At 42.5% G+C, this 16468-nt stretch overlaps 1 protein-coding gene across 1 annotated transcript in view; it reads left to right on the top strand.

Annotated features, from left to right (window-relative positions):
• sez6b (seizure related 6 homolog b) overlaps window positions 1–14548 on the top strand; it is a 487030-nt gene extending 472482 nt beyond the window's left edge. Inside the window, exons 12-15 of the mRNA XM_068009887.1 lie at window positions 2699–2893; window positions 3579–3617; window positions 9846–9963; window positions 14271–14548. Coding sequence (XP_067865988.1) covers window positions 2699–2893; window positions 3579–3617; window positions 9846–9963; window positions 14271–14436 — 518 coding nt within the window. The 3' untranslated portion in view covers window positions 14437–14548. The remainder of the gene's footprint in view (window positions 1–2698; window positions 2894–3578; window positions 3618–9845; window positions 9964–14270) is intronic.
• The last annotated feature ends 1920 nt before the right edge of the window (window positions 14549–16468 follow it).

Below are 16468 nucleotides of genomic sequence, written 5' to 3'. Positions count from 1 at the left end.
TCACCAGTCTTTACCGGGGGCCGGGAGGGGGTTTAATCTGAGGGCCTTGGGGATGGATAGGCTCCAGCAGTGGAAGAAAGAGGCAGCTGAGGAGCTGTCTGCAAGAAAATGTTTTATTTTAGTTATGAGCCCGTGCACAGGCACACTCTGAGAACATTTGCACATGCCAGTCTTCTCTGCAGGCCTCCCTCCTCTGCCGACGTCTAAACACTGGGTGCCAAGACCTAACAAGTGCACCAGCATGCAGGAAGTGCAAATGGCAGGAAACATGGTGGAGACTGTATTTCTTTTGTTAGCATGTTTGTTAATAAGTGCGCCAATCCTGTGCTCTGATATCACTGGAGCTCCGGAACATGGCAGGTATGCAGCAATGTGCCACACTGAGTACCTTTCCACCTCTTCCAGCCCCAGAGGCACCTAAAAATCAGCAAAGGGAAGGTGGAAAGCCTGGGTTATCATATTGGCAGTAAGACAACAATAGAGTTAACACTACTCAGACCTTTCTCTGAATTTCTCACACGAGCACCCAGAAGGGAATGACAGGTATTTAAATAGTAAACTGCAACCAGCATAGTGAAACCTCTCCCAGATACTATAAATAGTCACATTTACACTGTGCCTAAACTGAAGTTTCAGTTCACTTGAAGTGGTATATTACATCAGAAAAATAAATATTTAACATGCTCAGCTATCTACAGATCAAAGCGGCGCTGGTTGACAACGCCACAACTTCTGAACAAAGCCAAAGCATTCACCCTTTACATGCCCAAATATGTAGCTTGGATTGAGAGCTATCTTTGCCCTAACAGTTTTCATCCTGCTTGGTCTCTTTCTGTCCGTTGTACTTCATGACCAGTTCGGCTTTTGGACCCTTAGTTGTCTTTACTGTTTCACTCATTCCTCTGTGAACTTCTTCCACTGTCTCCAATTGTTATGGTACAACTGCTCAGGACAAAGCCCCCAGTCAAAATATATGATTCTGATTGCAGTGGGAGCAATGCACTGTCAGTTCAGTCCCATCGCTCCACAGGTCGCATCATATATCTTTAAGCTTTCCAAATCAAAGAAAGCAACAGCCAAATTGAAACAATCTAGTAACCCCCAAATGAGGCCAACCAAACCAGGTATCTTTAGATATCAATAAATTAACTGTTTTTTAAAAACTAAAATCTTAAACATCACTAAGATAAGCCAATATCTAAAGACCTTATAACTTATTTAAAGAAATCTAATTCCCGCATTCGCATCCATATACTCAAACTAACAGTATTTTGTTGTTTAATTAGCTGCCCGAAAAAAAGTAAAATAACAATAAAGTCTTTGCAGATTACACTTCCTGACGAACGGTCCTCTGATTCAAAGTTTACTTGCAGTCTTGCAAGGCCTGATGAGGAAAGGATCTTTCCCGAGACAGGAATTCAGCAGTTCAGTTCAGCATTTGAAGCATCAAACTCTTCTTTCCAGCGATGAACACAGCAGATCAATAATTGACTATTTTCTTCAAGGAATTAATCTGGCTTTAAGTTTTTAGAACTTTGAGAGAGAAGCTACACAAATTGTCTTTCTCCCGTCAGTACATTCTGGCACCAGGGAACCGTTGTCCCTTACGCCAAAGTACCCATTTCGCATGTCGTATAAATTGTTGCTCCCTTTGAAATGTGACATTCTTGCGTCTGTCCTGATGAGAAGGACGAAAGGCTTCGACAGCATGTCTCTTTTTTCATATTTCCCGTTCAAAGAACTGTTGGATGGCATGATGGAAAAAAATGTTAGAGTTAAAAGTCTGTCTGTCTCTGAGCAAGCCAGTTAGCCAGTTTTCAAAAACAAAATGGATATATTGTATGTCCTGTTCTCCCTCTCTGTATGGTTGTAGCTAAGCAACCAGAATGCACTTTCACTCAGTCTCTGGAATTACTGCCTTAAAGATGTACTGATCTTTTACAGCCTTAAAGGCGACTGCTTATTTCCCAAGGAGAACAAAACACAGGATCGTGACACAATGATACAATTTGTTTAGTGTAATTTCCTCAACCTTTAGCCCTCTAACATTTTTTTCCATCTAACGGTTCTCTGAACTGGAAATATGAGTATTGCTGAAAACAGAGACATGCTGTCGAAGCCTTTCGTCCTTCTCATCAGGACAGACGCAAGAATGTCACATTTCAAAGGGAGCAATGCTTTATACTGCATGAGAAAAGGGTGCTTTGGCATGAGGGACAACAGTTCCCTGGTGTATTCTCCATGGCAACGCCTTGACCAGAGTTAACTTGCCAATCAATCAGCACCCTTTTCTCATGCAGTATAAATTGTTGCTCCCTTTGAAATTTGGCATTCTTGCGTCTGTGCTGATGAGTGCAAGACAAAAAGTTTTGACAGCATGTCTCTTTTTTGAGCAATACTCAAACTGGAAATATGTAAATGAAATGGAGAGATGCCTCCAACCCCAGTGCTCACTAATAGACCATTGTAACTAATGCTGGAAGCAGGGTAGCTGCTTTATTACAAATGGGAATTACATACACCATCACTACAGTCAATGAGGCAATTTATATTGCTGTCTCTTTATTATGCACTATTAGATTGGTACTTAAATAACATATTACAACAGATGCGTAATTCTATTAAAGGAAATGTAATAAAATCTATTTTCTTTTAATTTTACTACTACTGAAAACATCTTTGACGTTGTTTTTCATAGCGGAGGTGTTTGAGCCTTGTCACAACCCAGGGGTACCTGACAATGGTTACCAGACAACAGAGAAGAGGTTGTACCAAGCAGGAGAGACCTTGAGGTTTGCCTGTTATGATGGCTATGAGCTAATAGGGGAAGCCAGCATCAAGTGCATCCCAGGACACCCCTCAGAGTGGAGCAACCCACCTCCATTCTGTAAAGGTAATATTTGCAGTACATGATATAGAGAGTAAACTATAACGTCTTACTTCTTTTCGGTGAACCTCATTGCTTTTATGGGGAAAAAGCGACTTTGTCAAAAATGTTAACGTTTTATTCACTTTTAATGGGCTTGCTATTAGTTTGACTATGCTCTCAGACTTTGTGTGTGCATGTGCACTCTACTAATGCTTTATTCCACCTTCATTTAGAAGGATGTCAGCAGCAATGACTCCAGATCATGAAGGGTCCAATTTACCACACTTTACTGCACTTGCCTATGGGCCTTCCTTTGATGACCCAAGTATAACTGACAGCTTACAGTGCAGGGAGGGTAGGCAGGACCTTGTGTTGCATCACTGTAGGGTGCAGATGTTACTCATTTGTTATACCACTGGACCACCAAGGAAGCATTTGGTATGGAACAGTGGAGTTTTGCTTTATTTGCTGAAGAGTGGATAATATCACAACGTAATCCCTTAAATATCCCATAAAAGCTTGTAGTGCATGTAATAAAAACTGATTAGGGCTTGTCAGTTCTTATACACCAAGGAGTCTAATTACAAACAGGCAAAATCACAGGATTCAATGCCTAAAACAAGAATGGAATTGACTTATTTAGTCACTTTAAAACTTTTTGGCCCTGCTGGAACTGCTTAAAATGACATCTATTTGATTTTCATTTCAGTTACTGATGACAAGTACTTCAATGAACGTAGACTTGAAGGTAAGGGAATATGGTTGACCCTTAATGCCCTCAGGGATGAGTAATAAGTACAACTTTGACAGTGTCGTCCACATTCCAAGAACAACTTAAATTCATTGGATAGTTTGCCTGAAAGAAATATCCCCAAAAAGGCATTGAATAGTTTTATAAATATCTATTCCTTCACTAAATGTTTTACTTGAGCGCCAGAATCTGGTTCAAAGGTTTGACCCTGTGTGAGGCACAATGTGGTGATATTTCTTCTGTTCAAATAGGCAGACCTCTCATGCAGAATGCAGAGCTAACTCAAGTGCAATCCATTCACACTCTGACATGGACTTACAATTGGGCTCCCAGTCTCCACTTCAATCATACTTGGACTTTTGAATCTTCAATTTACACCAGTCTTTCTCTCACATAAATCATAAAGATAATTTTCTAGAATGATCTACCCATAATTTATAAAGTGGCACTAGAAAACAGTACAGGCCCACTGATCATTTCTGAATTTATTTGATGAGAAAGAAGAATATGCCGGGTTACGGGGAGAAGGCAGGGGAATGGCACTAAGTGAATTGCTCTTTCGGAGAGCTGGTGCAGACACGATGGGCTGAATGGCCTCCTTCTGCGCTGTAACAATTCTGTGATATTATTGTTACTGAAATAAACTTAACTGAAAGCTTGATTGTTTTCATATTTTGACATGAAGTTTCTAGCCCAGACCTCGCTGCATTGTTTGTGCCCATATGTCATTCCATAACTTCAGACTTTGAAGGTGATGTGGGTGACAAAATATATCTGATTTCGGAATGTCTCAGAGCACAAACTCTGCCTTTAATATGTAAAACTCAAGTACAGAAACTCCCTCAAAATGGTTAGTCCATGTCATCCCTATTGATTGATAATATTAAGAATGAATAATTTTGGTGCGGAACTTGGGATTCCACCCCACAAATTGTCGTCCATTGAAATTAAACAGATGGAAAACCTGAGGGAGCACAGACCCATATTCCTGATCTATGCTTCATGCAAGTGAAGATGCACTGGGAACATGAGCTCATAAAATGACCCCTTACTAGCTATCCCAGTTAGGAAGATGGTGCATCAGATTCGGGAGAGCCATTTCTAACAGTATTTCAATTACAAAGCAGTGGATTGATTATGCTACATCAGCAAACAAGCACATTAAATCAAGATGGACTGTGGATCGTCTAAACCATGTTCCTTTTATTGCACTTGAAGCTCCAGGGAATATGTGATTGCCAGTAATGTATTGGAATGTCGGCACTTTATGGTTTATATAAACTACTGCTGATTTACTTACGTATCTGTGCCAATAATGTTTCTTGGTGGCAAGTATTGCTCCATGTAGTTCAAAAAATCAACAAATTATTTAATCAATTCACAAAGTATAAAGTGTTGTAGGCTGTGACCTGGCTTTGTTGATTAATGAGAAGTGCTATAAAGTTTTAATGGAGATAAATGTAAGGTGTTGCATCTTGGAATAGGAAATAGAAAACACGCATACAATGAACAGATCTAATTTAAGCAAGTCTGGGGATTGTGGAACTGAGTGAAGCCCACACCCAGGCAAATATATCACTAGATGTCTTCCATTATAGGGAGTACTCCACTCACAATTCAAGGAGAAAATGGCCCACCCAAACTTACTAAACAAAATAACAGAACGTAAACTTAAGGTTCCGCTCCACTGAGACAGACGGCCTTACTGTGCCTGAATTCAGCAAGTTAAGATGGGGTGGGGGGGGGGGATTGTGGGAATATTTCAGGAATGCAACAAAAACCCTCCCTCCCCCACCACCTCCCAGCACTATTCCCACCAGGCAGAGTGGGGGTTTAAAATCAGGCCTTGATGTTTTGGCGAGGATTCCAAGCAAAGCAGCAGGAATGATTCCAGGACTTGGGGCTTCCAATTATCAGGAAAGAATTGTTGGAATTAACTTATAGTGTGTATCATATACAAGATACACTGCAGCAACTCACCAAGACTTCTTCGACAGTACCTTCCAAACCCACGACTTCTACCATCTCGAAGGATGAGGGCAGCAGAGACATTGGAACACCACCACCTGCAAGTTCCCCTTCAAGTCACACATCATCCTGACTTGGGCCCATATCCCCGCTCCTTCACTGTTGCTGTATCAGAAACCTGGAACTCCCTTCCTGATAGCACTGTGGGTGTACCCACACAAGATGGACTGCAGTGGTTCAAGAAGGCGGCTCACCACCACCTTCTCAAGGGAAATTAGTGATGGGCAACAAATGCTAGCTTTGCCAGCAATGCTCACATCCCATGAAAGAATAAGAAAAACTTGCTTTCATCGGGAAAAAAGAGAGTAGAAGAAGAGTTATGATCAAAGTTGTTTAAAATGCTGAGAGTTATAGATTACACAGATTGTAAGAGGGACACTGAGGCATTTCTGGATGCAGTGTAGAGAAGATCCATTAAGCTGATCGCTGAAGGTAGAATTTGCATTTATATAGCAACTTTCTCATCCTCGGAACCAAAGCACATTATAGCCAATGAATTACTTCTTGTTTTGAAGTTTAGTTACTGTTTTTGGTACAGAAATGCAGCACCCAATTTGAGCACAGCAAGGTCCCACAAAAGCAATGAGATAAATGGCTGCTAAATTTGTTTGGTGGTGTTGAATGAGAGATAAATGTTGACCAGCAGAGTTCAGGGCACTGGGAGAACTCTCCTGCTCTTCTTCGAATCTTCTTCTTCTTTGGCCTCCTTGTCTCGAGAGACAATGGGTAAGCGCCTGGAGGTGGTCAGTGGTTTGTGAAGCAGCGCCTGGAGTGGCTACAAAGGCCAATTCTAGAGTAACAGACTCTTCCACAGGCGCTGCAGATAAAATTGGTTGTCGGGGCTGTTACACAGTTGGCTCTCCCCTTGCGCCTCTGTCTTTTTCCCTACCAACTGCTAAGACTCTTCAACTCGCCGCTCTTTAGCCCCGCCTTTATGGTTGTCTGCCCGCTCTGGCGATCACTGGCAACTGACTCCCATGACTTGTGATCAATGTCACAGGACTTCATGTCGCATTTTCAGACGTCTTTAAAGCAGAAACATGGACAGCCGGTGGGTCTTATACCAGTGACGAGCTCGCTGTACAATGTGTCCTTAGGGATCATGCCATCTTCCATGCGGCTCACATGGCCAAGCCATCTCAAGCGCCGCTGGCTTAGTAGGGTGTATATGCTGGGGATGTTGGCCACCTCGAGGACTTCTGTGTTGGAGATATGGTCCTGCCACCTAATGCTAAGGATTCTCCAGAGGCAGCGAAGATGGAATGAATTGAGACGTTGCGCTTGGCTGAAGTACGTTGTCCAGGCCTCGCTGCCATTAGAGCAAGGTACTGAGGACACAGGCTTCATATACTCGGACATTTGTGTTCCATGTCAGTGCGCCATTTTCCCACTCTCTCTTGGCCAGTCTGGACATAGCAGCAGACGCCTTTCCCATATGCATGTTGATTTCTGCATCAAGAGACAGGTTACTGGTGATAGTTGAGCCTAGGTAGGTGAACTCTTGAACCACTTCCAGAGCGTGGTCGCCAATATTGATGGATGGAGCATTTCTGACATCCTGTCCCATGCTGTTCGTTTTCTTGAGGCTGATGGTTAGGCCAAATTCATTGCAGGCAACCGCAATCCTGTTGATGAGTAGTTACAGATACTCTTCTGTGTGGGATGTTAATGCAGCATCATCAGCGAAGAGGAGTTCCCTGATGAGGACCTTCCGTACTTTGGTCTTGGCTCTTAGACAGGCAAGGTTGAACAACTTGCCATCTGATCTTGTGTGGAGGAAAATTCCTGAATTCAAAAGAAGGAATTTTCCTCTTCGAATAATGCCATGAGATTTTTACATCTACCTGAGAGGATCTCAGTTTGACATCACTTCCAAAGGATGGTGCCTCCAACAATATAGTACTTCCTCAAAAGTGCCAGCCTAGATTATGTGCTCAAATCCTGGTGTATGAGCACGCACACTTCTGACTCAGAGGCAAGGGTGCTAGCACTGAGGTAAGGTTGACACTCGCGTCAAAGACCTGAATTATGAGGAAAATCGGAAGAAACTTGGGTTTTTCAGCCTGGAAAGGTGTCACCTGTAACATAAAGACCTATAAGATTGTTAAGGGAATGGAAAAGGTAAATCCAGAATACTACTACCAGTTACAAACGTAGGACAAGGACACAAGCTGGGGAAGACGAGGGGATGCTCTTCTGGAGGACAAAGGTCAGGACTGAAAAGGGGAGTTGCGAGTTGGATGAATTATAGTGGTTTTACACTGGGGAATTAAATGTACTTTTGCAGAACTAGCCTGTAGCTTGGATCACAGAGGTCATTTTAAATATTTATATATATATAATATGTGCCAATGCCACAAAGGTACAGATACAGAATCAGTAGCTGACTTTTTCATTTCTAAAACCTGTTTCAAAAAATTAAATTTTGCTATTTTACTCAATTTAATACACTCCTCAAATGCATGGCTGGGGGATAATCAAATACAGGAAAGGGGTAATGATTTGAGGCAAAACATAGGAATGTAGAAGGCAAGATAAGCATCCAGCTGTGTAAAACATCTTGAAGGCAAGTTACCAGCTGGTTATTACTGAGATCTCTGTTACACAAATTCCAGGTATTGGATACATTACTGTCGAAGAATATCAAGGTGATGGAAAGGTTGCAGAAGAGATTCACTAAGATGAGACCAGGCTTTACTTCCAAGGAGATACTAGAGAAACTGAAGTTACTTTCATTAGACAACGGCTAAGCTGAGAACAAACAGGCATTCAGAATTATGAAGTTTTTGCAAAAATAAATCAGAAAAAATACTTCCACCGGTCAGGTGAGAAAGGTGTCTAGGGGTCTTTTACTGTCTTCATCTGGTCTTATTGTAACAGAGTTTGATTTTTAAAAACACTGTGTTTTGAGCTCACCCTTGGTGAATCCTTGTTCACTGCTTTCCAATTATAAGGCAAAGAAATGAGTACACCAGGTTTTCTTAGGTTTAAAAAAGAAAAGTGAAATTTATTAAAACTTAAACTCTAATTCGGTTAACGCCTATGGATATACGACACCTTCATGCTAGCATGCACATGTGATACACACATGCAAATAGGGACAGAAAAGAGCAGAAGAAAAATAAAGTAGAGAGGTTTGAGGCAATCAGAAGAGTTTCTTGTTTACTGAGCTTTGATCTCACTGTAGTCCCTTTGTAAGTAGTCTTGCTTTTCGTTGGGGCCCAGTATTCTTCTTAAACCTTGTTCACTGTAGGAGACTTTTCTCTTTTGGGGTTCATGTGTCTTCAATGTGTCTTCAGTTCCGTGAGAAAGAGATGAGAGCAGACAGGAGAGAGATCTTCTCAGTCCAGGATCAAACAGTTTTCTCTGTTTCCAACACTCTGTAGCCAGTTCAAATTCAAAAAACTCCAAGTCAGTTAGTCATGTGACTAAACTTATTTGACCATGTCTGTTTGTGTATTCAGCCATTTTAGCAGTTAGCCTCTTCACCTTCAATGTGTGGTAATCAAAAGTCCATTGTGGATTAAATTGGAGCAGGAAGTGGCCCCTTTGTCCGTTCCAAGTACTGTCTGTTACTATGCAAATGTCTTTCCAGTCAGGGGCTTGGCAATTCCTTGTGATAAGCCCTCTTTTCTTCCCAGCCACAATTTTAAGTTCTAATGTTCATGTGGTGAAATAATGTGTGCCTCAGTCTTGGCAGGTAATGGATGACAGTAGGCCAAAATTTAAGATTACCATCAAAAGAATTAAAGCAAGAGTTGTGGAGAATTTATCTTCTACCGGGGATGATTAGGACATTAAATACCCTATCAGTAACAGTCCTAACAGTAAGGTGAATCCATGATAGTTTTTACAAAGGGCATAGATACATATTTGAAAAATGTAAATTCCAAACAAGAAAACAGGGGAATGAACTAAGTGGAGAGTTCTTTCAGAGAGCTGGCACAGATGTGCTGGGCCAAATGACCGCCTCCTGTGTTGTAAAATTTCAAATTTTGCGAAAATGAGGGTCAATTCAGACTCGTTAATATTCAGCAAATGGCCAATTTTCAGCCCAATCCAGTCCTCCAGCTGGCAGATTTACAGATTTTTACTATGACCTAGAATATTCTCATCTATCACTTCCCTAAAAGATAGGTTTTATTTATTTATGAATGTATGCTTTACATGTGTGTAAGGCACCTGCTTCTCTTGCAGTGGCCAAGCCTGCAGCCTCTCTGAACCAGATGGAAGGAAATAATATTGCCATCGCAGTATTTATCCCGGTGATTGTCGTAGCTCTCCTCATTGGTGGAATCTATTTCTACTTCACAAAGTGAGTAGTTGCAGAAAGTGCAAAATTAGCAGCAGTGACTGAACTTAGTAACTTCTGATAAATTTGCATGAAAGCAAGAATAAAAAATGAAGGATATTAACAAGTACATTTTCAGAAAGTTTGTTTAAAGCACTATTGTAGACAACTTATGAAGTTGCTTTTTTCTTATTGCAAAGTCTATTGCAGTAATCATTTCTTATATTGTTGTGATAAAATATTTTATGAATAGACAGGCAAAGATCATTACTCAGCAATCTGATAAATATCTCTTAACTTCATGAAGGATATAGCGGGCTGCATTCTTCCAATTATTAATGGTTGGATACCTTCATCTAAACATATGCTCCCAACTTAACGATCTGCATTGTCTGTTGGGTCTCATTTCGGCAGGACTGCCTTCCGTTAATGAAGAGCACCTTTTTCCTGATTGTGACATGAGTAATTTAATAAACAACGTTCATCTGACACATTCCAAGGATTACACATTATGGGGTAGAGTTTCCACTTTGGGCACAATCAACAATCTGGGCCCAAATTGTGCTCGAAATTTTTTTTTTATTTGTTTGTGTGTGTCACTGGCTCGGCCAAATTTCTTGCCCATCCCTAATTACCCTTGAACTGAGTGGCTTGCTAGGCCATTTCAGAGGGCATTTAAGAGCCAACCACATTGCTGTGGGTCTAGAGTCACATGTAGGCCAGATCAGGTAAGGACAGCAGATTTCCTTTACTAAAGGACATTAGTGAACAAGATGGGCTTTTACAACAATCGACAATCAATTCACAGTCACCATTACCAGATTAATTGAATTCAGATTTCACCACCTGCTGTGGTGGGATTTGAACCCATGTCCCCAGAGCATTAGCCTGAACTCTAGATTACTAGTCCAGTGGCATTACCACTACGCCACCACCTCCTCCAGAACTGCATTACCTTTCCCAAAGTGAAGTGATGGTTCAAGTTACCACTCGAACTCACTTTCATATTCACAAATGTAATTGATATTTTTTTCCCTTGCATTAAAAAGTATTCCTTGATGTATTTAAGAGTGGTAGCCTGGTGCAGTTTTATTAATACGGCTGAAAATGGGTTTTTCACAAGAAATAGGTATTTTTATTAAGAGTGTCTCGTCCTCCCTGGGCCAGTAACCTGATTATCACTGAAAATCACTTAAAAAAAATATACAGGACCATTTATTAGTTTCATTGGTGTACGCTAGCCAGTTCCTTGTAAATTAAATACTTTTTAACATATGAAAACTTTTAAAATATACCTACCAGTGCCCTTGCACCTAAAAAAAAAAAGGCTTAACTTGAAGAACCTCTTCTAAAGGCCGCAAATGGGTGCAACTAGCGGAAACTCGCCATGGTGATTAATTCAATCTGGGGGTGTTGACAGTTTTGTGGATGGGGGTGGCTTCCGGCACAATATTTTTTAAAACAGCACAGATCGCAGAAACTCAATTTGCACGAGACCTAATTTGTGCTTGTAGTTCATCAATCTTTTACACTCTTATAGATGTTTTTGGGAAAATTACACTAAAACCCAGTAGGAACTCTACCCCAAAATGTCCCTTGCCGCAGAAAATGCAGGGATAATGTTACCTATCCAACTGGAATAACTACGGGTTGAATTCAAATCTGACGCCTTGGAGTGAGAGCCTTGGTTGTACAATGGGGAGGGAATTAGAGAGTCAGGGGGGTATTTTAAGATCTCACCTGCATTGGATTTGGAGCCAGGGAGAGCATATAATCGGGTGGGATGGTGGTGGGTGAGGACCCAGCCACTTCCCACCTCCATCCAAATTAAGTCCGGGACAGGAAGCACTGTGAACAGCCTTCCCACCCTGCTGCCAATTGAGGCCCTCAAGTGGCCAATTAATGCCCAATTAAGGGCTTCATCCCACTGCCGGAATTAGACCTGCAGTGGGTGGGCTTGTTGCCGTACAGGGATCACGTCAAGCGAATACGTGTAGGTTGCTTGCTTGCTGGCTCCGAGGGTCGGGGGTGTCCCTCATTAAAAGGCACTTAGAGCCTGAACAAGGGACCCAACATCGGACAGGGAGTAGCCCGCTGAGAGCCATCCCCCTGCCTTTGCTGCTGACCCCCTACACCCGCGACCCCCACCCCGTGAAACCCCTCCCGCTGTGACTTACCAGTGGCCAAGTTCCAGGGCCTCGAGTGAATCTGGTACGGGTAGCAACCATCGCTTCCACAGTGGCGGTGCTCAATTAAAGAGCTGCAGGCCTCTGATTGGCCAACAGCTCTCAGAAGGCATGACTACCGCCGCTGGGGTCCTTGATCCCAGGAAGGCCCTCTGCTGTCCACTTAAGTGCCTAATTGGCATTTGATTTGGTGGGCCTTCCCCAGACGAGGCAACGCAGGGCTCTCGCCGGTACTTTTACCGGTGGTCCCCATTGCCAAGACAAAATTCTGGCCACAGTTTCCAATCTGCACATGCAGTTAGGCTTTGGTTAACAATCATCTGCATTTTTAAACTTGCTTGCATTTGTTATTTTGAAAATTTCCCGGTTGAGAGACAGTGGGGAAGCATCCTCGGCCCCTGTTTTTGACTCTCCGGAACCAGGCACAAAATAGACATGATGGCCATCCAGGGTGATTTACCCTGGTTATGGAGACGTCCTGAGGTTCTGTCCTGTCCCTCCCCTGAGATATGAAGCTCATGGCACGGAGAACTCTGCTACTCTATGGTGCAGCCTTTTGTAGCCTGGCATGGAAATGACCAAATCTGATCAGCACTATTGGAAAGCCACAAAAGTTGTTTGATTTGAGTAGGTTTACGTTAAGCGGCTTTAAAGTTTGCCCCAGTGTTTCAAGGATCTAAATCAGAACACATTGGGGAAATATTCATTGCTAATGTAATTTTAAGCTGAAAATTGAAAGTTGTAATTTTAAACATTCGACAGTGTTCACTTTCTTTACTTTGGACTGTGCCAAACATTGAGTACATTTTCTTGGCCCTGCGCCTGGGCATATTAGATCGCCGAGATGCAGTGAATACAGGAAAGTCAAGGAGGAAGGGGGAGGATTAGATGCATGCCCATTAGGAAGCCCGCCAGATTTTCTGTTCAATGAGATGTCGCATCAGGAATTTTGAAATTAGAAAGTCCACCTCAAAAAATAAAGTCAATATTTGACCTGGTTGTTCTGATAATATGAGCACATCTAACTCTATTCAGCTCCTAATTAACTGGAAATCTCACCTCACAAGCCAGTTTTCTTACAAGTCAGCTAAGGATTGAAGTTTAAAAACGTAGCTCCCACCTCTGCTTCATTGGGCACCCTCATCTGACATCTGCCCAAGCACAATTCCAGCAGCAATTAACAATCAGGAATGGAAAACCTAGCTGATTTTCCTCAAGCTAACACAGGAGCACCAAAGCCAATTATAGGTCCTCTATCACTGCCTTGCCTCAGATCAATAAATTCAACAAAAATAAGGGATTGAACCTGGAACCGTTCTGCTCTGTATGACTCAGCTACTTGCTGCTTATGAACAGCACAGTTTATGAGCTAAATCTCAAACTCTGGCAAGCTCAGGTAACACTGTATTCTCCGTGACTGCATAGAGTCTCTGCCCAGCCTCAGCTCATCTGCTGTTAAAACTCTCATCCGTGCCTTTGATGTCTCTAGATGCGTCGATTCTAATGCTCTCCTGGCCGACCTCCCACCTTGCACCCTCCATAAACTCGTACTCATCCAAAACTCTGCTGCCCATATCCTAACCCGCACCTAGTCCCATTCACTCATCACTCCTTTGCTCGAATTGGCTCCCTGTCTGAGAATGTCTCAATTTTAAAATTCTCATCCTTTTTTTCAACCCCCTCTATGTAATTTCCTCCAGCCCTACAACCCTCCGAGGTCTCTGCACTCCTCTAATTCTGGCTGCCGCTTGTGCTTGCTCGATTTTAATTTCTCCACCGTTAGTGGCCGTGCCTTCAGCTGCCCAGTCGCTAAACTCTGTAATTCCCTCCCTAAATCCCTCCACTTCTCTTTTTCTCTCTCCTCCTTTAAAGCACTCCTTAAAACCTACGTCTTCAATGAAACCTTATATCATGAAGTGGCTCGGTATCAAATGTTGTTTGATGACTCTCCTGTGAAGCGTCTTGGGGTGTTTTACCATGCTAAAGGTGCCATATAAATGCAAGTTGTTGTTATAAGGGTCCACCAACACTCAGTTTCTGTAACAACTGAATATTTGTAGCCTCCACCTAACATGCAGTGTGCTTTCTCTATGAAGGGACTTAACTAAGCTGAGACGGCCTCTTTTACTTCACTTCTCTTCCCAGGTTCCAGGGAAAGTCCACGTTAAGGCTGCCACTGGCCGGCCCTCATCCTTACAATCACATCACCGTGGAATCGGCATTCGACAATCCCATATATGAGACAGGAGTAAGTAATGAGCCCCTCCAGCTGAGGGATTTGGATCCTGAAAGTGCGCCTGTCCTTACCTGAGCAGCTTCCATCACATCACAGTTGTCCTCTCACCGACTGCATGCCATTGGCATGAAACTGTACTGAAGCCATCAGTCTGTCGCCTCACAAATTCTTTGCATTGTATATTTAAAAATCATTACCATTCTAATTTATTTTCAGTATAATTTTTGCTCCAGTTTCAGTGTGGCATTTTGGTGTGTCAGTTATTTTTTTCCCTTTTAGTTTCTGTTTCTAAACACATTACCTTGTTGCAAAACCTTCTATATAAGTTAGCACATTTATGTTTATATTCTTGGTGGTCTCTGTGTATCTATTGCTTTAGAATCGATTGTGTACGCTGTGTTACTTTGGTGCAGTGTCTCTGGGTATTATGATGCTAAAGGGATATTACTGTATTACTGAATATGAATGTGCAATAAAGGGGGTTGGGTGATTCAAAATCCAGTCACTCTCAGTAAAGATTAACAATGAAGTAGAAATCCGATATTTATTGAGCGACCTTACCAACACAACCAAGAGGTTTCTCCCTCCGACTCCCAGCTTTCTCTATATCCTGTAAATGCCGGCAGCCCTGACATTCAATGGCATTACAATTGCTGAATACCCCACCATCAACATCCAATGGGTTACCATTGACCAGATACTGAACCGGAGAAGCCATATAAATACCATGGCTACAAGGGCAGGTCAGAGGCTAGGAATCCTGCGGCGAGTAACTCACCTCCTGACTCCCCAAAGCCTGTCCACCATCTACATGGCACAAGTCAGGAGTGTGATGGAATACTTTCCACTTGCCTGGATGTGTGCAGCTCCAACAACACTCAAGAAACTCGACACCATCCAGGACAAAGCAGCCCACTTGATTGGCACCCCATTCACAAACATTCACTCCCTCCACCACCGACGCACAGTGGCAGCAATGTGTACCATCTACAAGATGCACTGCAGCAACTCACCAAGGCTCCTTTCAAACCCGCGACCTCTACCATCGAGAAGGACAAGGGCAGCAGATGCATGGGAACACCACCACCTGCAGGTTCCCCTCCAAGCCCCACACCATCCTGATTTGGAACTATGTCACCGTTCCTTCACTGTTCACTGGGTCAAAATCCTGGAACTCCCTTCCTAACAGCACTGTGGGTGTACCTAGCCCACATGGACAGCAGTGGTTCAAGAAGGCAGCTCACCAGCACCTTCTCATGCGCAATTAGGGATGGGCAATAAATGCTGGCCTGGCCAGCAACACCCACATCCCCATAAAATGAATTTTAAAAAAGGTTCAATCTGGCCAGAAGAATCTGTATTATTAGTAGGTATTGAACAAAACGCATCCAGAGCTCCTGAAATTAGTTTTGTCCTTATCAAGAAGAATGCAGATGTGGTTTCCGACATGTTGAAAATTCTGGAGCATCAGCAGTTTACCTGAGAATTGATGATACTTTACAAGCTCTTAAAAACAACTTTCCCATAGGCCAGGGACGGGCTGACTGAACTCACTGCTTTACAACAAACCTTAGGGGGTCGTCATCAAGCACTGACATCCCAGTTTAAAGGCTTTTAAAGCACAAGCCTGTGCTCACCTATTCAATACTTTATGATTTACCTCATCTTCTCCCTGTTCTTTTCCACCTTAGTCTTGTGCGCCTTGTCCCCTTCACCTCAATTTAAAAAGCATTTGATGCTGAATCTCATTTTCGTTTAACCTGTTAAAATATTTGTACAATATAGTCCATGATTTAGGATTTTAAAATACTGTGAATTATTTAATGAAGAGAGAGGCTGACATTTAGAAATGTTCACTTGTGGGGCCCTATTCTCTTTCATTCACTAATTTGAGTGGAAAAGCCTCCAGTATAAAACCAAAAACAAGAAGCAGCACCTAATGATCATGCCTACTTTTCGCTATAGTTGGTAAATGGAGTGATCTGAGGTGAAACCTTGTTTAGTTGACTGCGCGTATACGGAGATAGGATTTTTTTCACTCATAATATGAAAAGCCGTATGTTCACTTATTGATACTTTTCCATTGAGGGTGCTAACAGCCTACTTC

The sequence above is a fragment of the Heterodontus francisci genome, chromosome 30, assembly GCF_036365525.1.
Source record: "Heterodontus francisci isolate sHetFra1 chromosome 30, sHetFra1.hap1, whole genome shotgun sequence".
Lineage (NCBI taxonomy): Eukaryota > Metazoa > Chordata > Chondrichthyes > Heterodontiformes > Heterodontidae > Heterodontus > Heterodontus francisci.
This window is presented reverse-complemented; position numbering and strand designations above follow the sequence as displayed.